Source organism: Lycorma delicatula, chromosome 13 (genome assembly GCF_047948215.1).
Source record: "Lycorma delicatula isolate Av1 chromosome 13, ASM4794821v1, whole genome shotgun sequence".
Lineage (NCBI taxonomy): Eukaryota > Metazoa > Arthropoda > Insecta > Hemiptera > Fulgoridae > Lycorma > Lycorma delicatula.
Genome location: NC_134467.1, coordinates 11,885,597 through 11,911,988, shown reverse-complemented (window position 1 = coordinate 11,911,988; position 26,392 = coordinate 11,885,597). Strand labels below are relative to the sequence as shown.

The following is a 26,392-nucleotide window of genomic DNA, read 5'->3' as shown; positions in this document are numbered from 1 at the left end:
TTTCTCCTTGTTCGTTGCCAATGTCACCCAAGTTTGAAAAAGCCCAAAATAGAAAGTAAAAAATGAATTTTCAATGACATTCTGCAGCCTAAATTTTTGTAATTCATTTATTGTTTATTTATAAACTGATCGTGGTTTTCAGCTTTTTTGTTTTCAAGAAAACCAGCAACAATATCTTTGAATGACTTCCATGCTGCTAGTTCTTTAGGATTCAGTTTTCTATCAAATATATTTTCACAAATTAATTTTCTTATTTGTGGGCAGATGAATATTCCCTCTTTTAATTTGTCTTCACTTAAATTGTGAAAAAACCTCAGCTGAGTATTTAAAACTGTCTCCATCCTTATCTAAAGCTTTTACAAAATTCTTCCTCAGACTTAGTACTATGTGAAGAGGAGGTAAAATAATACGATCTGCTTCAACAAGGGGAATATTGACAACATTTTCCTTTCCTGGGGTAAACAGTAGCAACTGGATTCATACTATTTCCAACACTGTAAAATTGTTTTGGTAAGATAACCGGATTCGTGTAGTTTTTATGATACCGACAAAGACTAAAGCAAAAATTGGCGGTCTTCCCCCTTGGCGAAGGCTCCCAAAGGTGGTAATAACATTGAGTTTCAGGAGGTAATTTTATCTTTAGAGCTAAGAAAAATCGCTGAGTTCTGATGCCTAGCAGTAGATCTTGGCCATTCCTGATTTTGATTAAGATGTTATTTGGGGAACACCGTCAAAAAACCGGCTCGTATAGAAGAATAAGCCACGCAGCCGTAGTCTATGCGGGAACAGCTCGGTAGAAGCGCAACATGCATCGATCAGCTCTCCAACAAATATTCGATAGAACTTTCAGCATGTGTAGCACTTTTTTAACATTTTACCTTCGGCTTCTTAAATGTGTTACCCACATTAGTTGTTGGTCAAACTACAGTCCTAAAATCTAACCCGCGTGCATGGTTCAACTGGTTACCATATAAAAACTGTAGAGCGTCAGAATGTTCCCTCAGGCGGAAAAAGCAAATGGATTTCATTTTCTCCGGGGAAAAGTGAATCCAATCCATTTACATTAAGTCTCTAAATGCGTTGTGTGTTGGAGCAGCTTCTCGGCAGTAGCTAATGATCTAGACGCAACGTAATTTGAAAAATCATCTACAAATAACTAGGACATAACGGGTTTCTGCACGTAGTTTGTTATATAGTATTTATAGCTACGGCAAACAAGGTAACACTTAGGATACTTCCGTGTGGTATTACGTTTTCTAGTGTAAAATTTTCGGATACCGTCGTTCCAACTCGAAGTACAAAGGACCGACTACTGAGAAAACTCCTAATAAATGCAAGGAGATTTCCTTGTATATCTCATTCATGTACTGCATTTAGGATCCCTCTTCCCAAGCCGTGTCGTGCCTCTTTCGCATATCCAGAAATACAGCAATGAGACGTTGGTGAAGTAGGAGGCGTTTCGAATGACAGATTCCAAGGCAACTATCGATAGACGATCTACCTTGGCGAAAACCGTATTGTTTGAGAATAATTAGGAATTTTGTCTCAAGGTACCACTAGATGACAGTTTACTATTCATTCCATCACCTTGCACAGGGTATTGGTCAAGGAGATTGTACGATAATAACTTGAAGGATACAATTTATCTTTAACAGGTTTTAAAGTACGTTAATTACCAGTGCTTCTGAACAATAAACTGGAAAAACCTGGTCAGAGAATATTTCATTATAAATAGACAAAAGGTGTCGTAATGAAGTATCTAGGAAATGAGATAACATACTGAACCTGATATTATCGTTTCTGGGAGATGTGTCAAGAGAATTATTCAAGGCATACCTTAGCTTATCAAAAGTAAAGGGAATCTTTAATTCATTTTGTGAGTTTCTAATCACAAACAGTTCTTTCTATTTGTAACTTGTATCTCATAAACTCAGGACAGTATGAAGATGTAAGAGAAACTGACATAAATGAATTTCCAAACGCACTTGCCACATCAATTGGCATGGTAAAAAGAGTGCCATTGTTTTGAGTCCAATCGGTTGTGTAGATTGCCTGAACTTTTTCATACAACAGATGATGAAGATGTCTGAGAAATGGTATAATCTTGGCTGAATTATGCCAAGATTTGCCTTTAGCACACCAAAATACTAAACGGCACACTGGTCTAGCATTCTGGAAGGTGCAGGGCAATTCTGTCATAGGCCATCGAATGAAACTATGTAAAGCCCTGCGACGATTCCTTAGTGCATTCCTCCAGTCCTCGTCCCACCAAGAAACAGCAGGCTGCTTGGCCCTCCAGATGTTAGAGGGATAAATTCACTTGCACTATAGGGTATCAGGTGTGTAAACTTGGCAACTTATTATTCCATGTGCTTGTATTTAAATAATTAACGTGAACTTCAAAAAAATTTATTTTTTACCTTATTTGTTTTAAATTTACAGATCTATGTAATGTAATGATCTATGTAATGTATTTTTATGTTCTGATCAGAATAAATTTTTATTTATTTATTCATTCTTGAAATTTAGTTAGAGCATTCTTTCCACAAGGAAAGGCATGTGGTAACTCTCTGTGTCAGTCTGACAGTAACTGGGTGGGTAATATTAGCATAATGTTTTTTGGTGTATTAACTTTTTTTTGGTGTACAGGACTGATTGCAATTAACAGTTACGGTATCATTACATTTATTACTTCATTGTGTATAATAATAATAATTATTATTTAATATTTAGCGACTTTTATTTATTACTACTTTTTTTGTTTTAGGTGTTAATGTCATTTATTTGCCTCATCATCGGTTTTGTGTTTTGTTTTTGTATTCAATTTCCAAATAATGAATTATTCCGTAATCCTTTATATTCTTTTGTTAAAACAACAACAATGATGGCAGGAGAATTTGAATATAAAGATTTATTCAGTGAACATGGACCTGATTTATATGCTAGTAGATTAGTTTTCTTATTATTCATTTGGTTGGCAACCGTTGTTTTGATGAATCTTATGGTTGGCTTGGCAGTCAGTGATATAAAGGTAACTTTAACTATTTATTTTGCAACCTCCAAGCTAGTCACAGATTCAAAATAAAAAAGTGAATTAACTGAAATTCCTCTGTAAACTGGAACAAAACCTTTGGTTAAAGTTTAGTGAAAATTATTTCTTAGAGAATGTGTAAAATTTTATTTCTTTCTCTGTAAAATGGTTTTCTTAAATAAGACAGCCCAGTCATGCAACCCAAAATTTTAAATCGTATCTCTTAGCAGGAAGAATACATGAGAAAATTGTTATATTGTTGGTAACACTGAATTTTTTTCTTAATGTGGTATGAATGTGAATAAATATAACCCTAGTCATATTTATTTTGTTTGAGTTGAGATGTAAAATGAGTTTTTCTTGTGATTAACAAGTTTTTATTTTAGACATTTTTTATTAATAATGAACTTTTATAAAAAGGCTTTTGAATTATTTTGAAACATATTTCCTGACTTGAGCTAAATTAATAAAATATAAAATGTTTGCCTAATTATGTTTGTAATATGATGAGGTACAAGATAATATCAATGGTAGTCATTTCTCTCTATCGATAATCAAATTGTTTGTTAATGACATTAAAAACTGCTACTGAAGTTTCCTGGATGGACACTGTGTAAATTATCTTTCACAGATAAAATTTCTAAAACAATAATTTCAAGATCGATGCATCACTTAAAATTACAACTTCACAAAACTGTAATTGTTCAAACTGATAGATAGATACTTTACATTCATATTTATGCATTTAAACTACTTTAATGAAATAATTGTAATATACATTTTTTTCAAAAACATTAGAAAAATGGATCTTAGAAGAAAGGATGCACCTCATAAATTTAAACCCGTTTCAAATGTGAATAAGAAATACATGTACAAAGAAATTTTAATAATTTTCAAAAATATAGTTCTAAAAATGTTGTTGATTAAAAAATATTTATTCATTTCCTGAGAAAAAAAACACTTGCATCATTTGTGACACCTTGATTAAATGTAGGCAAGAAATTATTATGAATATAAAAAATAATATAGTCTTTCTAGTTCCAAAAAATGTTTGGAAGTACATTTAAAAGTCTATTACGTAAAATTCAACTTTATTGAATGTGGGATTATTTAAGGTTAAAAATGGGGGTTTTTGCAAATATTTAAAAAAAGAAATATTGGTATTCTTAGAAAAAAGTCAAGAGCAAAATTATCTTTTTGTTTGATATATATATTCTTTTTAAATTTCTATTTAGTCCAATGGGCTATAGAGAGTCTAGTGGTTAACTCATCACAAATCAGCTGATTTTTAATAGCTGATTTTTGAACTTTTACAAATCCTAGTAAAAGTTAGTTGCTTTTATATGGATTTAAATACTAGACAGTGGATACCAGTGTACTTTGGTGGTTGGGGTTCAGTAACCACCACATGTCTCAGGAATGGTTGGCCTGAGACTCTACATGACTACACCTCATTTACATGCCATACATAACATTCTCATCTCATTGGGCTGTTGAGAGGGTTGCTTACTGTTCACGAGTTGAATCGATTGCAACATACACATCACAAAAATATTTACATGATAAAATTTTATTGAGACTAAAATTTTCATTACATTTTAACACCCTGTTTTAATTTAAACAAAAATATTTTTTAGCTTGTGTTTTAAAAATTACATAAAACAAAAACTACAAAAAATCAAAGTATATAATGTTAAAAGTATATTCAATTTCCTTCAATTACACAGTTGAAATCCTTATCAATAAAGAAAAATAAATTGGGGAACTCAATGGGCACAATGTTTAGCATTATGACCGATAGAAATTTTTAAAAATACATTGCCACCTGTCAAAATAAAAAAAATCAAATTAATAAAACTGTTGGGACTGTTTTATAGCTTGAGGGATGACTGAGTTTTACTGGGAAACCTCCAAATATATCAACATAAGCTTTCTTTTGTGTCTAGTCGTCATGCACATAGAAAGGCAAAATGACAAACACGTGTGTACCATGAGATTTTAGAATCGTAGAATGAAATTATCTTCACAATTATTTATTTTGATTTATTACATACTTAAAAAAATAATAATAATTAGCATAATACTAGAATAGGTTTATTTATTAATTTATTTTAATCTGTGACCTTAATTTTTTAACAGGATTTATTGATTGAAGGTCATGTGAAATGTCTAAGAAAACAAGTTGAATTTGTATCACATTTTGAGAAATTTGCTACTCATGGGTTATTGAAACGAACACCCATCCAACATATGTTAAAGAAAAGACATCAGGTACCCACAAAATTAGATATAGAGCCAAATGCTGCTGCTGCTAACATTAAATTTAAACATAGACTTCCTGATACTTTGTTGGAAGCAATTGTAAAAATCGGTATTAGAAATGAGGAGAAAGAAAAACACGGCAAGTAAGTATACCTGCTAGTTTTAATTTTAATATTCACATTTTTTGATGGTTTATTAAATACAAATATTAAAATAAATGAAAGCATATGAACCACCATGTATTTACATTAAGGACTGTTCAGAAAATTCTTGGTCTAACACTGAGGTGAGGAAAGTATGACCAAATGACTAATATTTGTCAAGTACAATCCTTTAGATGGCATGCTTTGAATTTTCAGACAAGTTCTTTTAGTTACTTGCTTATGGTGACTTAGTAAAGCAAACATGTATTGTTGTTCACTATACTTTATTTAGGACATTAAGTAATGTTATTTTTTAATTCAATACCTTTAATATTGAAAAATTTTAAAAAATTTCTGAAAAATATTGTGGTTCTTTGTCAGGCCCATGAACCTTCTGAACAATCCTCATACTGATACGTTTATATTTTAAAAGTAATAAATTAGGAAATAAATGTTTTTTTTTTTTTTTTTACAGGAAATGATAAAAATTTATTTTGTTACAGGAAACAATTTTCATTTCCACCATGTGTAAGACACAGTTATTATGATCCATCTAATATGCTGAGAGTAAGTAATATATTGACTATAGATGGTGGTAATAAATCTACTCCAGTTGAACGTGAGTTGTACAGTCAAGTGCATGATATAAAACATATGTTACAATTCGTTATTGAAAATCAAAATAACTCTAGTACCAGAGTGAGCAGTGATGAAGATGATGAAGAACTGAACTCTAAAGTATATTCCTTACTAAGAAAGATGAGTCAACCCAAAAGAAGTCATAGTAATATTACCGGCAGGAACTTAGGCAAGTAACTGATTGTATTATTTTGTAATAACCGACTTTATAGTTAAAAAAGCGATGCGTTTTTATTTAGCATACGCATTTGCAATGTGACACAAATAAAGCACCTGACATAAAACTGGAATCAATAAGAGTTGCTTTCTTTAAGAGAAATAATATTTACTACAATGCAAGTTCCTGTCGTGAATAACATATTATGTCGTTTGCAGAATTAAATGATTTTTCCTTAATTTAGCATGGTAATTTGTGATATTATAGTTAGCTCACTGAATATGCCAACAAAAAATTGATTCATGTCTTACTTTAGCTAGTACATGCAGGGCATAGGGTTTTATGTGGAATTTGTCTTATAACTTGGTCGACTTTGATTATTGCTATCTTTATATCAGTGATAGTTTCTTATGATCACAATAAAAGAATATCTTTTTAAGATTTACCTGATGGTTTGGCACAGACCATTATGGTTATAGGTACTAATAAAATGCCAACAACATACAGTAAATTATAGGTTAACTTTAGGTTAAGATTCAGGTTAAGTTTAGGAAGCAGATTACTGATGGTTTTAACCATTAGAACTTCATCTACACATCATGTTGTTGTGGAACCACTAATTAATGGGTTGCAGTTTATCATTTTACACAGGACCTAATTAGTTTGTTTATTAGATTAAGTAAACTATTAATTTGTTTATTAACATCTTTATTATATAATTAAGTATAATTGGATTAGTTATGGCTGAGTGATTTTTAAAAAAAATATTGTCCAGTATAATATTTTAATCTGTTCATTTTTTTCACTATAATTTATAACCATACAGTTTTTGTATTTTACTTTACTGGCTATGTAGATATATGCTGTTTTAACAGCCAAAGCTATATTGAAAAAGTATATAGACCAGTAAAAAAAAATTTAAAAACTGGTTTATTTTAAGTTTTATGCCTAAGGAGACATTAAAAAAAACTTTTAACCAAAAAATAGATTTAAATAATCTGTGAAAAAAATTTTAATCCACTGTTCCCAAGTCCAAAAAAATCTATTTTTTCAGATGGATTTTTGTGAGTATATACATACATACATATGTATGTTTGCTTGTAATTGATCTTATAAATTTGGTCTCTGCTAACTAATTGTGTTCAAACTTTGTAGACAGGTACTACCTTGGGAGAGAAAGAATGTGTTAAATTTTTTGCAAAAAGGAGGTGTTTTGGCTGAAATAAAGTCTCAAATCATTGCTGGGCCACTTTTTTTTTTTTTTTTTTTTATTGTCTTCAGTCATTTGACTGGTTTGATGCAGCTCTCCAAGATTCCCTATCTAGTGCTAGTCGTTTCATTTCAGTATACCCTCTACATCCTACATCCCCAACAATTTGTTTTACATACTCCAAACGTGGCCTGCCTACACAATTTTTCCCTTCTACCTGTCCTTCCAATATTAAAGCGACTATTCCAGGATGCCTTAGTATGTGGCCTATAAGTCTGTCTCTTCTTTTAACTATATTCTTCCAAATGCTTCTTTCTTCATCTATTTGCCGCAATACCTCTTCATTTGTCACTTTATCCACCCATCTGATTTTTAACATTCTCCTATAGCACCGCATTTCAAAAGCTTCTAATCTTTTCTTCTCAGATACTCCGATTGTCCAAGTTTCACTTCCATATAAAGCGACACTCCAAACATACACTTTCAAAAATCTTTTCCTGAGATTTAAATTAATTTTTGATGTAAACAAATTATATTTCTTACTGAAGGCTCGTTTAGCTTGTGCTATTCGGCATTTTATATCGCTCCTGCTTCGTCCATCTTTAGTAATTTTACTTCCCAAATAACAAACTTCTTCTACCTCCATAATCTTTTCTCCTCCTATTTTCACATTCAGTGGTCCATCATTGTTATTTCTACTACATTTCATTACTTTTGTTTTGTTCTTGTTTATTTTCATGCGATAGTTCTTGCGTAGGACTTCATCTATGCCGTTCATTGTTTCTTCTAAATCCTTTTTACTCTCGGCTAGAATTACTATATCATCAGCAAATCGTAGCATCTTTATCTTTTCACCTTGTACTGTTACTCCGAATCTAAATTGTTCTTTAACATCATTAACTGCTAGTTCCATGTAAAGATTAAAAAGTAACGGAGATAGGGAACATCCTTGTCGGACTCCCTTTCTTATTAGGGCTTCTTTCTTATGTTCTTCAATTGTTATTGTTGCTGTTTGGTTCCTGTACATGTTAGCAATTGTTCTTCTATCTCTGTATTTGAACCCTAATTTTTTTAAAATGCTGAACATTTTATTCCAATCTACGTTATCGAAAGCCTTTTCTAGGTCTATAAACGCCAAGTATGTTGGTTTGTTTTTCTTTAATCTTCCTTCTACTATTAATCTGAGGCCTAAAATTGCTTCCCTTGTCCCTATACTTTTCCTGAAACCAAATTGGTCTTCTCCTAACACTTCTTCCACTCTCCTCTCAATTCTTCTGTATAAAATTCTAGTTAAGATTTTTGATGCATGACTAGTTAAACTAATTGTTCTGTATTCTTCACATTTATCTGCCCCTGCTTTCTTTGGTATCATAACTATAACACTTTTTTTGAAGTCTGACGGAAATTCCCCTTTTTCATAAATATTACACACCAGTTTGTATAATCTATCAATCGCTTCCTCACCTGCACTGCGCAGTAATTCTACAGGTATTCCGTCTATTCCAGTTGCCTTTCTGGCATTTGAATCTTTTAATGCTCTCTTAAATTCAGATCTCAGTATTGTTGCTCCCATTTCATCCTCCTCAACTATCTCTTCTTCCTCTATAACACCATTTTCTAATTCATTTCCTCCGTATAACTCTTCAATATATTCCACTTATCTATCGACTTTACCTTTCGTATTATATATTGGTGTACCATCTTTGTTTAACACATTATTAGATTTTAATTTATGTACCCCAAAACTTTCCTTAACTTTCCTGTATGCTCCGTCAATTTTACCAATGTTCATTTCTCTTTCCACTTCTGAACACTTTTCTTTAATCCACTCTTCTTTCGCCAGTTTGCATTTCCTATTTATAGCATTTCTTAATTGCCGATAGTTCCTTTTACTTTCTTCATCATTAGCATTCTTATATTTTCTACGTTCATCCATCAGCTGCAATATATCGTCTGAAACCCAAGGTTTTCTACCAGTTCTCTTTATTCCGCCTAAGTTTGCTTCTGCTGATTTAAGAATTTCCTTTTTAACATTCTCCCATTCTTCTTCTACATTTTCTACCATATCTTTTTTACTCAGACCTCTTGCGATGTCCTCCTCAAAAATCTTCTTTACCTCCTCTTCCTCAAGCTTCTCTAAATTCCACCGATTCATCTGACAACTTTTCTTCAGGTTTTTAAACCCCAATCTACATTTCATTATCACCAAATTATGGTCGCTATCAATGTCTGCTCCAGGGTAAGTTTTGCAGTCAACGAGTTGATTTCTAAATCTTTGCTTAACCATGATATAATCTATCTGATACCTTCCAGTATCGCCTGGCTTTTTCCAAGTGTATATTCTTCTATTATGATTTTTAAATTGGGTGTTGGCAATTACTAAATTATACTTCGTGCAAAACTCTATAAGTCGGTCCCCTCTTTCATTCCTTTTGCCCAGCCCGTATTCACCCACTATATTTCCTTCCTTGCCTTTTCCAATGCTTGCATTCCAATCTCCAACTATTATTAAATTTTCATCTCCCTTTACGTGTTTAATTGCTTCATCAATCTCTTCGTATACACACTCTACCTCATCATCATCATGGGCGCTTGTAGGCATATAAACGTTAACAATCGTTGTCGGTTTAGGTTTTGATTTTATCCTTATTACAATGATTCTATCGCTATGCGTTTTGAAATACTCCACTCTCCTCCCTATCTTCTTGTTCATCACGAAACCTACTCCTGCCTGCCCATTATTTGACGCTGAGTTAATTACTCTAAAATCACCTGACCAAAAGTCGCCTTCCTCTTCCCACCGAACCTCACTAATTCCTACTATATCCACATTCACCCTATCCATTTCCCTTTTTAAATTTTCTAGCCTACCAACCTTTTTTAAGCTTCTAACATTCCACGCTCCGACTCGTAGAATGTTATTTTTTAATTTTCTGGTGACCCCTTCCTTAGTAGTCCCCACCCGGAGATCCGATCGGGGGACTATTTTACCTCCGGAATATTTTACCAAGGAAGGCGCCTCCATTGTTGCTATGTGAAAATGCAGAGAGCCACATTTTCTTGGAAAAAAAGCAGCTGTAGTTTTCCATTGCTTTCAGCTGCGCAGTACTCAGAGGACTGAGTGATGTTGATACGGCCGTTTAAGTCATTGTGACTCACGCCCCTAACAACTACTGAAAGAGCTGCTGCCCTCTTTCAGGAATCATTCCTTAGTCTGGCTCTCAACAGATACCTCTCCGATATGGTTGCACCTTCGGTCCAGCTACTCTGTATCCCTGAGCACTCAAGCCCCCTCACCAACGGCAAGGTCTCATGATTCATAGAGGAGGTGGGCCACTTTAACAAAAAGCTTTTCTTACAAAAGTTGAATTTTTTTTTTTATCAAGATCATAAATTACCAAAAATGATTATTTTATATCTATCCCTTCCCAAAAAAAATAGCTACATATTTTTCTTCTTTTAGCTTTATTTTGCTTCAGAAAGGTGTAATGAATGGGTAACAAAAAAATACTTTTTAAATTGTAATTATTTGACAGCCCTTACTCTTTAGTATTTCTTGGGAAAAAAATAATTAGCAAAAAGTTTTCGCCTCCCTACAAAATTACAATTTGTTTATTTAGAATTACGGCTGTATCTTTGTATTTTTTAAACAATTTTACTAACACCACTTAGAAATTATTTTCTTAAAAATTAATTAAACTCGAACGTTTTCTCTTGACTATAGGACCCCCAAAATGAAAAAAAAACTTTTTCTCGATTTAAAATTTTTAACACTCAAAACATATTTTTATTAAACAATACCCCTCCCTTGATCCTAAATTTAAAAAAAACCAATATAATTTTAAAAATTTTGATTTTAAACACAAAAAACAGTAGTAATATATGATAATTTGTTTTGTAAAGAGATATTTGAATTGTATAACTTAAGACTATGACAATGCATGTGAGTTTATATATAACTGTTGTGAATTCATTTTATATTAATTAATGTATAAAAAAATTATTTACTTCACATCAGAAAAAAATTAATATTATCTTTACAAGAAAAATAAGTAACTGAATATATAAAACTATATAACTTTGAGTACAATGATGTTGAACAAAAATGATAATGTAAAAAAGATTATGAAATTCCTTTAATTTGATTTTTTTGAAAAAAAAATTATCACACATTATTATTTTAACGTTTCAATAAATTTTAATTAATGAAATATCAAATTAAAAAAGTTAATACATAATTTATTCTTTAATAAAAAAAATTGTTACATAAATTTTTTTAACTCTTATTTTAATTATTCTTCCCCCCCTAAAAAAGTGATTGATTTCTTGAATAATTACATAATTTGATCAGTTTTGAACTTTCTAATAAAGAAATAAAATATAAATTAAAGGAAAAATTATCTCTCTAAACCTTTTGTTTTAGAATGTTTTGTAAAAAAAAACGCTTATTATTTTTTTCGTACGAAACAAAAAAAAAATCCAGAGAATTTAAAAAGAATTGATAAATTTTTTTAAAAGTTATTTTTAAACAAATTATATTTTATCACTTTTCACCTTCACTTTAGTAAACTAATGTGAAAACTAGGATGTTCAAGAATGTTAATGAGTAAAACAAAACATGTCAGAAAAATAATTAATGATCTCTTAATTATTTCCTTAATCATTGTCAATTTCTATTGTACTATATTTGCTAAAAATAATCAAAGATTTATGTTAATAAAGTTTATGAAAACTAAGTTTCAATTTTTTTATTATTGCACCATAGCGATCATTTTATAATAGAATTTAACTTAAATATTTGAAAAAGTAAGAATTCAAAATTTTTAATTTTTCTCAAAGATATGTTTTCAGATTTTGTTTGGGGAAAGGTTTTAATTTTGTGTTTTTAAATATGTCAGAATCAAATACTTCATTTAATAATTAACGTATTATAATAATAAATTATTATAAAGCAATTTATATAATATTATTATTACATAATAATTTTAGAATAAACTGAACCTGCCAGGTTAGTCTAGTGGTTAAATTCGTCATCGCAAAATCAGCTGATTTTTGAAGTCAAGAATTCTAAATGTATCAGTCTCTATAACGGTAGTTGCTTTTATATGGATTTGAATGCTAGACTGTGGGTACTAGTGTTCTTTGGCGGTTGGGTTTCAATTAACCACACATTTCAGGAGGGGGTTGACCTGAATCTGTTCCAGATACGTGCTTGTAGATGTAGCAATACATTTACACTTAACATGGCATTACATCTTAATTTACATCAGGCCTGGCAAGCTGGTAGCAGTAATTGCATTTGCCTATACACACAAAACCCACACCTGGTAATAGCTGGAAAACTGGTTGGAGAATATATATATATATATATATATATATATTTTAGAATAAACTGGTGGCTGTTTTTTTTTTTAAACGAAAGGTATGCTTTTTTTTTCAATGAATTATTTGTAGCATAATTTCAATCTTTATAATTTAAATATAAATGAGAAGTAAAAAGAGAATGCATAAGTCAAAAAGAAATAAGTAAACAAAAATAGTCATAATAATGAAAATAATGATAATGAAAACTTTAGTTATACTTTAACCATATAAAAATGCTGCAAGTTATGCAGAGTAAGTTGGAAAAATAAAAATACCACAAAGTTAAAAAAATTCTTGTGCAATCCTGCACAAGACCAACTTTTCTTTATTTTATTTTGTTGTGATACTTTTTCAAAAGGAACCAATTCTTCTAATCTAAAATTTTACAAAAAAAAGAATGAAAAAACTTTGATCTGTAAAAAGTAGTTACACCACAAAAGAACTCTACAATAAAAAAAAACAAGTTTCAACTCGCTCACCACTGCATAAGCACATATAGAAAATACACTACTTCATAGTCAAAATAACCTCATCTTTTTTTCAACTTAAATTGAGTGTAACTCAAGAACAACTCAACTAATCATCAAATTTTCACATGTACAACTTCTGATGCTGCAGCATACCTAAATTTCTAAAATTTCTAAATTTGTGGTTTTGAAGATCTTTGACCAAAAAATTTCATACACAGGCCTAAACATATATATATATATATATATGTATGTAAATTTGTGGTTTTGAAGATCTTTGACCAAAAAATTTCATACACAGGCCTAAACATATATATTATATAATGCTTATAATATATTATATAATGCAATAATTATATAGTGCTTATATATATAAGGGAAACCAGATTTTAAAATAAGTTAATCCTCATACCTAAAATATAAAGAAAATTCATTTTCACCTCCCACTCTCCAATGTGATCAAAAGTAATACCATACTTTCCTTCAAAAAGCCAGTAAAAAATATGATGAACTTTTTAAGGCAAAAACAGCTGATATTAATATGTAAAAAAATATGATATGAAGGAAAGCCCTAAAACATACATATATACAGAGTGAGCTAAAAGTATAGACATCCTATAACAACTTTAAAATCAATCCAGATAGAATACTGTAACTTTCAGGATAAGATATTGGTCAACTATTTTACCTTTTGATGAGAAATAGAATTTCAACCCCTTCTTGGGGGGGAGGGGCAGGGGTTGTAACTCAATTATCTTAAATAGTAACACCTTTTGTGTGATACATCATTTTAAAGGTCTCTTTAAGACAAGAAAAAAGGTATAAATAAACAGTTGGTATATGTTTGTACCCAAAATGGCAGCAGGATAAATTCTGGATTTTGAAAAAGAATTACATTGATAATTTAAGGAACTATTTTTGCAAATGAATATATTTATAAAAATTTTATTAAGTGCATATTACCGAATAAATTTATTAAAAAAAATTATTTATTAAGTCTAACGTATGCTTATTTACTTATATTTTATTTTAATAAATGTTCAAAATTCCTCCTGTTATTTGACAGTGTGCCAGTTGGTTGTAAAAGGATGATTCTGCATTATTCAATGATTCCCAAGTGATATTTTGTTCTGATTCTCGAATTTTATTTTGTAAATCATCGATATCTTGGGGCTTATTATGATAAACAATACTTTTTAAGTGGCTCTGTAGAAAGCAATTCAGTAATTCAATTCAAGTGATCTTGTTGGCCATTCTATTATATCCTTCGGGCCAAATCTTTCAGGAAAAAATTCATTTAAAATTTCACCTACCTGAAGGGTTGAAATTAGGTGAAACGCTATCTTGTTGAAACTAAATTATTTAGAAGTTAGGGCCAAGAACGTTTTGAATGTTTGGTAGATGTGGTTGAGAAGCAAAGCCTCATATTTCACTGCGTTTAAGTTTCCATCAATAAATACAGGTCCTATCAATCGTTCATCAATAATACCTGACCATACATTTATGGTCAGGTATGGGGCTCATTCATTCATCAACACACAAAATTTATTACTATTACTAAGCGTGTATGAGAGTAATGCTGTGGTTGGATGCATACAGTAAAATATGCAGCTAATTTAGGGAAAACTAATGTGCATGACAAGAAAGGAAGAGGGCGACATTCCATTGTGAATGATGAACACTCCTTGAAAAAACTGAATATGCTGTTTATGATAAATACCGCTTCACAATTAATAATTTTCTACTATAGATTAGACACAAATTAAAGTAAAACATTGGTAGAAAAAACAGATAAAATAATTAATTACAAACTGTTAAATTTATCTTAAATAATTTCTTCTTCTGATTATAATATTTTCTCTATCTAATTTATTTTATGAGTTTTTTTTTAATTGAAGTTAAGCTTCTTTAATACTTCAAATGTAATCTACAACTTTGTCAGGTAATCGGTTGTCAGGATTCACAGCTTGTACTACTTTTTCAAGTCTAGATATTTCATTTTCTAAAAAAGAATTTGTGAACTTTTCTTCTTATAGCTGCTATCTTTAGAAATTCATACTTGGAATCATACTTGTTAGTTTTCTTTTAGCAAACCAAGATGATTGTTATATGGCTAATGATGCCATAGTGAACTCAAATAAGTTTCTAATCTGGTAGCATGAAAGTTTGGCACATCAAAATTTTAACCATGTGGAAAAATTTTGAATCAGAATGTTACTACATATGAAGATAAAAATAAAAATTACACCTTATTCTACAAAACTTGTGTTCAGGGAAAACAACATTGTGAATCATTCAAAGTAATTCACAATCAACTGAAGTCGGAAACGTAATCCATGCTGATGTCTGTGTGGCCCAATGGAAGTTGATTCAATAGGTGGCTCTTGTTACATGTTTTTATTGAAAGATGATTATTTGCATATAGATGGGTATATTTTTTAAAACATAAGCGTGAAGTTTATGTTAATTGTGAAACAATGTGAAAATCAAACGGGTCAGAAAATTAAAATCTTAAGAACAGATAATGGAAAGGAGTTCGTTAACCACAATGTGAAAAAACTTCTGACTCAGCAAGGAATAGAACATCAAACTACTGTTTCTTATAATTCTGAACAGAATGGTCATGCTGAACCAGAAATGTACAATTGTTGAGGTAGCTAGAACGATACTGGCAGCAAAACATCTAAGCAATTACTTTGGGCTAATGCAGCAAATACCAGTTGTGTACCCAAGCTGGTATTTAAGCTAGTAGCTGTGTGTAATAGAACTGGGACAAGTACAGTTAAAGGTAAAGCATCTTATGAGTTATGAATAATAATAAAAATTTTGATTTAAAAAAAATAAAACTACCAGAAGTGTGGTGTGGTACAGAAGTGTGGGTGCATATACAAAAAAAGAGAAATAAGCTTGATCTTAAAAATAGAAAGGGAATCTTTGTAGGTTATGGTGAAAGTACAAAAGGACTTTATTTTCCAGATGTGAATACAGTAACATTAGAGAGATGTTATTTTTGTTCCATCTAAAATTAATAATTTCTCACTTTTTGATTGTAAAGTCCGCGTGAAGAAAGAAGAACCTACATTTGAAGTTGAACATATTGAAAACATAATTAAGGATGTGACTGCAGATGAAAAATTAGAAAGAAGTTCTCTGAATGTGAACATACATACTCCTACTGACAGAAGACAGCTTCATCCTAGGGATCAGCTGCAGCCTCCAATTAAATATAATGATTATGACTGTCTTTGTTAGTGTGAGCAACACCGAAGAATCAACATCATATGAAGAAGCTAAACAGTCAATCAGTTTTTGCTAAGCAGTGGCAGGAAGCTATGGAGGTTTGGTTGAAGTCATTAGTTGAAAATGAAAGATGGGATGTTATTGATAAGCCAGAAATATATGATATTGACAACAATTTGGTTTATAGAATTAAATGAGATAATCAAGAAAAAATAGTTCAATTTAAATGTAAGTTAGTTGTCAGAGGTTTCATGCAGAAAAGGTCAATGTATGATGTTTATTCTCCTGTTGTCAAATTAAATTCATTAGATTAATGTTAGCTGTTAGTGTACATTTTGATCAGCCTGTTACGCAAATGGATGTCTGTAGTGCTTTTCTGCATGATGAACTGAAAGAAAATGTATTTACATGTTTACCTGAGAATAACAATTTTACCAAATGATAAAGTGTGAAATTTAAGAAAGCAATCTACGTGCATATTTAAAAAATTCTCAATTGCAGCCTCAATTAAGTATAATCATTATGAGACTGTCTTTGTTAGTGTGAGGAACACCGAAGAATCAACATCATATGAAGAAGCATCATATTAATTCATGATATCTTAAAATTTTATAAGGTCAAATATCAATTATTGTTTGTTTTTCAGATTATGTAATATTTTTAAAATCTATGTACTTATTTATATTGATGACTTAATTATTATGGGTTTAACTAAGCAAGAAATTAATGTTTTTAAGAATGAAATGACGAGTAAGTTTATAATGAAAGATTTGGGTCAAATTTCCTATTATTTGGTATTACTGTAAAAAAAAGTTTAAAAGGTGGTGTGATAACTTTGAATTACTGTAATTATCTAGAAAATGTACTAAAATGTTTCAATATAATTGATTTTACTTGTTACTCCACTGGAGGAGAGGCAGTGGATAATACCTCTACTCTAGTGGATAATAATTATTTGCTGAGAGAAAAACCACAAAATACTGAGATAGAAAATAAGTGTCAAAAAGTAATTTGTTGGTTGTATTGTGTATACGATGTTAGGCGGCAGACCAAAATAATGTGCAAGTATTAATATTCTAAGCAGATATCAAAGTTGTGCTAGTAATGATTTATTAATATTCTACAAAGAGTGTTACGTTACATTAAAGGAACTCTTGATCTGACATTAGTTTATAGTAAAAGTTCTATATTATCAAAGGTGCTGATTGGGGTGGTGACACCAATAATAGAATGTCCACCAGTGAACGTTGTTTTAACATCTTTAATTTTACTGCGTCTTGATGTTCAAAGAAACAGTTTTGTGTCACTCTGTCTTCCATTGAAGCAGAATATGAAGCCTTCAATTTATGTGTCAGTGAGGCTTGTTGGTTTCAAAATATATTAATTAAATTAGATGTGATGGATTCAAGTGATTTAGATGTACTTTTATTTGAAGACAGTTTTATCAGCTATATAATTAGTAAATATTGCAAACAGCCTAGAGAGTTTAGCATATTGACATTAAATATAATTTCATTCAAGAGAAAATTGAGCAACGTATAATAAAAGTATTTTATCTAACATGGTACAGTAGTACGTTCAAGTGGGTAATGTACTCTCCAAGCCTTTCAGTAAAATGTCATTTAAAAGAGTAAGAAAGTTAATGTTAAATGAAAAGTAGGAACTGATGTTTGTTTGTATTTTTTGGTAACATTCTTAAAGTTCATTATGTTTTGTTCTTCATTACGTTGGTGTGCTTTTTTTTCTCGTCAGTCATTTGACTGGTTTGATGCAACCCTCCAAGATTCCCTATCTAGTGCCAGTCGTTTCATTTTGGTAAACCCCCTACATCCTACATCCCTAACAATTTGTTTTACATATTCCAAAAATTGCCTGCCTGCACAATTTTTCCCATCTACTTTTCCCTCCAATATTAAAGCGACTATTCCAGGATGCCTTAATATGTGGCCTAAAAGTCCTATCACTTCTTTTAGCTATTTTTCCAAATGCTTCTTTCTTCATCGGTTTGCCGCAACATCTCTTCATTTGTCACTTTATCCACCCATCTGATTTTTAACATTTTCCTGTAGCACTACATTTCAAAAGCTTCTAATCTTTTCTTCTCAGGTATTCTGATAGTCCAAGTTTTACTTCCATATAAAGCTACGCTCTAAACATATACTTTCAAAAAGTCCTGACGTTTAAATTAATTTTTGATGTAAACAAATTATATTTCTTAATGAAGGCCTGTGAAGGCCTATTCTTTAGTAATTCTACTTCCCAAGTAACAAAATTCTTCTACTTCTGTAATCTTTTCTCTTCCTACTTTTATATTCAGTGGTTCATCTACATTTCATTACTTTCGTTTTTGATGTGTTATGTTACGATAATTGACTACATGTCTCAGGAGTGGTCGACTTGGGTGTGTTCTAGACTACATGTTTACCAGTACATTAGCTGCACTTACACTACAGGCCTGGCAAGCCAATAGCAGTAAATACATTTGCCTATACACACACACACACACTAGACCCGGCAATAGCTGGAAAACTGGTTGGAGAAAACAATGATGTTATGATAATGTAATATTGTTGTATGTATTGTTTTGTCGTAAACATTTCAATTGACAGTGTTATGAAACAATTGAGATGTTGGTTTGTATCAATCAATAGTGAATGAGCATTGAAAGTAACAGTAGTGTAAAGCAAAAAAAAAAAAAAAAAGATAGCAACAATGAAAAAGAATATAAGCAGCATATAAGAGTTCCTGTTTATGAGTTATTAAAATTACATTTAAGAAGTAAACTCTGCTGGTCATCAATTCAGGATTTCCTTTCAAAGTTTTATAAATATTTATGTTCATATTTCATTAGTTTCTGTGTGCTATTTGAGCTTTTTTAATTTTTTTTTAAGAGGCTTACCCTATGTGTAATTAATAACACTTACAATTATGTACACAAACAGAATAATTCAAATTGCAGACACAAATTAAAAACAAATAAATGTACACACACGCATGATTGAATATAAAAATTACGATAAATAAAACCAATTTCATGTAGGATTCAGACTGACTGAACCGTTAATAAGTATTTAAGTGTCTGACATGTGAGCATGTAGCTAATAAATTTACTGGCGACACTATGTCCACATAAAAGATTTGTTTACAATCTTCTGCAAAAACATTCTGAATATAGTATTGCTTACTTTAATGTTTTACTATTTTAGCTGTAACATCACAAAACAACCTACCTGTACTATGACTTTCTTTAATGTAACTACATACCATTAAAATACAATACTTTAACAACAACCTTTCTGGCATTACAAATCTGATTTTCCTGAGTAAAAAAAAAAAATATTGTATAACAGTCAAGTCATTATTGATAAGTAAGTATGAAACTTAACTCACTTCATAACAATTAAAAACAAAAATCAAGAAGGATTTATTTTGATTAAATTTACATAATTTAATTCTGTCGTAAAAATACTGAAGGAAAATAATAGTTTCCTTTTTTTTTAAAGTATTTGTTAAACTAATTTGAGATGTGAAAAAAAAATTCAGTACAAGAAAGTTTTTATACATGCCAGACAGTTAATGCGTACAGGTGATCAATCTTCCGTTAATATCAGCTTGCTGGAGCAGTGACAATTCTTAATCAATGTACAATATGTTTGAATTACAGATATTCCAAGAGTTAGAGTTATATTCAAGAAACATTTCGGGCTACAACTATTTCATGTATTAACTTTCATCCACATTTCATCTTCATTTTCTAATTAATAGAACACAACTTAATTTAATCAATTCGTACAGCTTTAACTCAATTAGAAATATCACCACTTGCATTAAAAGGCACAGATATAAGTATGTAAGTGATTAAAAGGTCACAGCATACCTCTTTATATTCCAAAATTTATCAGTAGAAAGATTAAATGAAATTATTTATTTACTTATTCAACAACAACAGGCTGATGTTCTAAGACAGTTAATAATGCACGATAATGAATTTTGTAGCGTGTGAAATAGTCATGCCTAAGCAGGATTTGAACCTGGAACCTTTATATGAAAGGTAGGAGTTGCTACCACTCTGCCACAGAGATCAGCATAATATTCATATTATTACAGAAGATCTGATGCAGGAATATATGGGGCTTCAAGATCATTACATATTTAAACAATTTTTCTTAAATCAATACTTACCATAAGAATTGAGAGAAAACTAAATTTTTTTCATGAACATTCAACATTTTTCTTCATTTTGTAGAATCAATTTTCTTAAAATTTATTTTTTTAAATTTTTAATAAATAAACAGATGTGATCATTTTTTATTTATTTTTCCTAATCATCTCTAATATCAATAAAAAATTCCTTTTATTTCATTAGTTTAAATTACCTAATCAAAATTAGATGAAGTTAAAATTTTAATATCATAACTAAATGAAAAACCATAGTTAAATAAAAAAAAAAAAAAAAAATTGTAATTTAAAAACTCTTGATTTATACACTTTTCAATCAATACAACAATTTATTAAGATTAAAAATAATTGTATTTAATAAAATTATTGAAATGAGTTTCCTAATTAAAAATACATCCTACCCTATTAAAGGGTTTTGTATGTGTGTCTGTCTGTCCATCCCCTTTAGCTTAGCACATAAAACACCAGTAGTCCCAAGTTATGTCATTCCGTACAACAATAAGTAATAATGTGCTAAGATAACAGGCACCAGAATATACCGATCACTAGCGGAAAATCCCAATTCGTTAGTACATGTCTCGTGGTCAGGTGTATACTTGTTATATTATTACATATTTATTACTTGTACGTATTATTATTTATACTTTTTTAATATATATATATATATATATATATATATTTGTTTAATTGATATATATGCAAAATGTATATTAATAATTTATTTTTTTACTTACGAGATTGTTTTTCTTTATAAAATAATGAACTAAAACCAAATTACTCAAATTAACCACGATACAACTGGAAAACTGTTTCTTCTAAGCATCTTTTGTGATTTCATTTAATTTTCATATTCATTTTAATTTAAAAAAAGGGACTGCTAATACTTTTTTTTTGCTATTAATACTGATGTTTTTAATTCACCTTATAAATTCATGTTTTCTATTGCTATTTAATATTTATTAATCTCCAATTCATTTTTATAGTTCTATTTAGAATCCATTACAAAGTACTCTGACTGAATTATGTGTAGTTTTTCTTTTAAGGAAATTCTTTTTCTAATATTGTTAAATATCATCTTTTCTTTAAGAATGTTCTTTTTTTTTTACTAAGTGTATGACATCAAAAATACTAATTATTAACTCCAAAATTAATCAGAAGCAGTAGCTTCAAAAATAACCAATAACAGAAAATCGATGATACAGATTTTCCACACTGGGCAGTAAAGTAGATTTTAGTTCTTGGGATGAAGAGGTAATCAGTTTTGGACACTTAATAATCCCATTCCGAGACGCCGCCCACCAGAGCATGCCAGAAAAACTAGTCTTTTAATAAATCAATCTAACTTAATATTACATTCATTATGAAAAACAGCTCTTTTATCTATAAACAGCTGTAAAACATTTTCCCTTAATTTATGATATCTGAAATAAGTTTGCTGATTTTAATAAATGAAATACCAGAATAAAATTCAATCTTTTTTCAAATTTAACTTTGCAAGAACAAGGTTTTACAGAATGTAGTTTTTTCAGCGAATCATTATAAAAATACGTTTTCTGTTTAATGGTCAAGCTTTATTGATCAATTTATAATTACGTTTTTTGACTATAATACTTCAACAGTCACAATTTCAATTTAAGGCCATTAACAAACAACTGTTTTGGCTGATGCGATCAAAGTTGATCACATCAACTTGATTTGCTTATACTGAAACAGTTGATACATTTATCAAGACATGCATAAAGGTGAGTGCCGCCTACTGTTTTCTAAGAGATTTGGTGGATAAAGAAGAAAACTGCCAAAGTCGGTTGCCAGTAGTTCAAGTGATTTGTTGTTGCATTTTTGTAGGTTGGTCCTGTCAGAAACAGTAGTTTTTATTTCTTTGTATTATATTTTTCCCGAACTTCAACCTCTACTTTCCTTCCACGGTCAGACTGGCATTGCATTCTGATGTGTTAAATGTTAATATAAATGACATATGTGTATTTATTATTAAAGAACAACTCTATAAATGATTTGATTTAAACCGGCTGTGTGTGTCTGGAACCTAAAAATTGGTAAAAAATCATTTATCCAATAATTTTTTAATTCTAAGAAAATATTGGTACACATGTACAAATTTGTAATACTTTATTGTTATACTATGCTTCATTATATCATTTGCTTTAATGTGAATATACATTACACATTATTTTTGTTTTACCAAATATGTAAATTAATGAGTGGCAGATTAAGATGGTGATGTTCTAGGCATTTCACAGCAAAAGGCACTCCCTACATATCGTTACAAATTCAGGAAAAAATTAAAATTTGATTTAGTTTTTTAAAATAAGATTTTATTTATAATCAACATAACTAAAATTCAAGCTAAATATAACTTTTCTAAAACATCACTTTTATACATTTTCCTTCCCTAAACTTTTCAATTATATCATCAAACAATTTGTCACAGCATATCTGATTCAAAGCATAGAAGGCTCAACAAATCTAAACATTCTTGCTGCATTGTTGCTCTTTCAGCAGTCTTAATTCATTTTAATTGAAAAGATGAACATTCTGCAGAATAATTTTTTTATATCAAGGTCAAGAAAATTTGAACAGTAATTTCAACATTTGGAAAAAGGTTGATTATATGATCTTTCATCAAGCTTACCACATGACAATTGTTTTCCTTGTTTGTTAACAATATTTGCAATAAGATTGGGGAGGAATTTTATTTCAAAATTCCCTACAAAATGAATAATAATACTATTTTATATGTGCACAATATCATGAATTAGATCTGACAGTGTGACCAGATCATTAGATCTGAATAGCATTTCGAAATACGATGGACAATTAAAATATAATGTAAATGGTAGATTTTGTAGTTAAGTATCTCTAAATTCAAAATTACTGTTTTCAGGCGAGGAGAAAAGTTAGGAAAAAATGAAAAATAGAGATACAGGGGAGAAATAATAGATGTTAAAAAATATAAATATTAACACCCTCCTTATTACTATGGACCCACTTTAATGTGTTATGGTAACAAAATGCAGTATTAGTAGTGTAATTGAAGTGTCCTTTTCAACTAAATAGCAAGTTTTTAACACCATTTGTAGAATAACTCTACTGTTATGTCATGCAGATTTGGGTTTACTTAGGGAATGAAGATTTTGATGAGTTCTGGAGATATTTATCAAAAAATTGTTAGTTTACTGAAAAACACCAAATTATGAAAATATCTGAAAAGTGGTATAAATGTTATCTAGCTTTAAATGTAAGGGGTATATTTCAAATATTCTTTACTAATCATAACATAAATTGTCACAATAAATAACGAGTGTAATAACTGGAATGATTGAATTTGTTCGTACTGTTAAACAGTTAGATCCTATAAAGCAAAGGAAGATTTGGTAAAAGAGGGGTGATAAATTAATTTGTAAATTAAGGAGGTGTTACACATGAAATTGAGGGTTAGGGCTAATAGGTTACAACTTCATATATTATATTCAATGATGATTATTGATGGATAGGCAAGGGATTATATAAATGATTAACAAAAGAAATTCAATTAAATGTATTTTTAAGGCTAAAGGAACTTTATTACCACTTAGTTTTTGGCTGGATAGGAAAGGGGAAGTTAAACATGATTTACATGTACTATGCTGGGGAAATAGGGGATTTTCATTTTTTGGGTAGCTGTAAGGTCCAGAAGATTAGAAAGGATTTAAAATAACTTTTTTCCATTTCTTTTTTTTCTGCCACATTACTTAACTTTTTTTTTTATTGTAGAACTTTTGTTTCGAAATACAAATGAAATTTTATTTTATATTATTCGAAAGGTTAAAATAATTTCATTTTTCCAACAGTTGTAGTTTGAAAAAGATATATTCTGAATCTAAATTGTGTCCTTTTCAAAAGAGATTTTCTGTCCAAAAGTGCAACACACTTTCCAGTACTTGATCCACTTTTCAAATACAAAATCTAGGATGTCATTTGAAAGAACTTTGCATTTTTCCTCCACGGCTTTTACAACTTTTAGATTCACCTCAAATTTTTACTTTTTCAGGTTCTTCTTCACCTCCGGGAACAGCTGGAAGTTGCATGGAGTTAGTAGATCTGGGCTGTAAGGTGGGTGAGGAATCGCATTAATTTTTCCAATTTAAAAATTTGGAGATTATCTAAGTGACATGGGGGCATCAATAGTCATGATTCAACAGAAGTTCTTCAATTTTTTCCTGGTATTTTTTACTGAAGTGAATCAGCATTATCTTTCAGCAAATTGGTGTAGGCAGAGAATATTTACAGTTGTCTCTGTAAGTAAATGATTCCCCATGATCAAAAAAGGTCATTATCATGACTTTACCGATGTGCGTGCAGCTTTTGCTTTTTTTGAAAGCGGTGAACTTTACTTCCATTTGGGAGCTGTGTTATTTAATCTCTGGGTCATAAGAAACATCCAAATGTCATCAACAGTTACCACATTATGCAAAAAGCATGTTTCTTCCTTCTTGTAGTAAACCAACAATCTTTTGCAGATGAATATGCAGTATTCCAATTGGTCAGGTGTTAAGAGCCGTGGAACCCGATGAGTCATGTTTCATATTGCATCTGCTCATTTAGAATATTGTATGTACTATTTCTGAGATATGTATCAGTTCCCCCAGATGCTGCACAATATGATGCATTGTTGCATCGTTTCGATAAACTATTATTATCTCAAATGATGACATTTGGTGTCTTCACCAAGTATCATCGGGTCTTCGGGTCTTTGGATCATGACTTTTCGGTTTATTCACTCTCATCATGTCCTTCACGCTCTGTCACTCGAACAAAAATGTACCATACCAACAAAAACATGTTGCACATGACACACTTTTCAATGAGTGAAAATAACATTTTGTATGTTCAAAAGCTGATTTTTTTCAAACAAACAAAAGACTGAATTGCGTAACGTTGATTGATATTTTTTCCCATGGTAGGTTATTAGCCAACACATTTTATGTGAACAGTCACTGTCACTCAATGACTTATAACAATCAAATTGAAATTGGAAGTAGATGACAAATCTGGGTACATGTTTGCATGCAGGACTACCACTTTGCATGCTTTAAATTTCCCTGCAAAAATCAGTCTCATTACTTTTTTGACTGCACTTGTATTGGCAAAAATTAGTTTAATATTAATAAATGGAATTAATATTAACTTTATTTTATCAGTGCATGATGATGTTTGGGATGGGCAATAATAGGGAGTTAGATAAACTATCAATTCAGTGACAGCCTTGGCCAAACTCAATTGCAGTAAAAGGAATTTGTTTTATTTCTGTTTTAATTTATTTCAATTTTATTATATCATTCATTCTCTAAAAAATAAATTTATATTACTTGTATTACTAGAAAATGATATTGCTGTGTACTATTAAAGCTAAAGAATTCTACAAAATAAATGTTTAAATAAATTTTGGTGATTTTTTTCAGTTCATTTATTTACAATGTGCAATGCAAAATACTCCTGCATACACACATACATACAAAATCATATATATATATATTTGGAATGTATATGTTCCGTGTATCAGGTAACTCAATGTGTTTAACAACATGATAACACTTAAAAGTGTTAATTACATGGGAAAATATCAATGTTAGAATATATTTAATTTTTTTTTTTTAATATATTTTTTTATTAAATATTTAATTAAATTTTCCTTCTGTGAAA

General features: G+C 30.2%; 1 protein-coding gene across 1 annotated transcript in view; it reads left to right on the top strand.

The window, feature by feature from the left end:
* The window catches only part of LOC142333945 (transient receptor potential cation channel subfamily A member 1 homolog), a 49,144-nt gene extending 22,752 nt beyond the window's left edge, over positions 1-26,392 (top strand). Inside the window, exons 8-11 of the mRNA XM_075381574.1 lie at positions 2,768-3,031; positions 5,171-5,436; positions 5,940-6,244; positions 24,741-26,392. Coding sequence (XP_075237689.1) covers positions 2,768-3,031; positions 5,171-5,436; positions 5,940-6,244; positions 24,741-24,823 — 918 coding nt within the window. The 3' untranslated portion in view covers positions 24,824-26,392. The remainder of the gene's footprint in view (positions 1-2,767; positions 3,032-5,170; positions 5,437-5,939; positions 6,245-24,740) is intronic.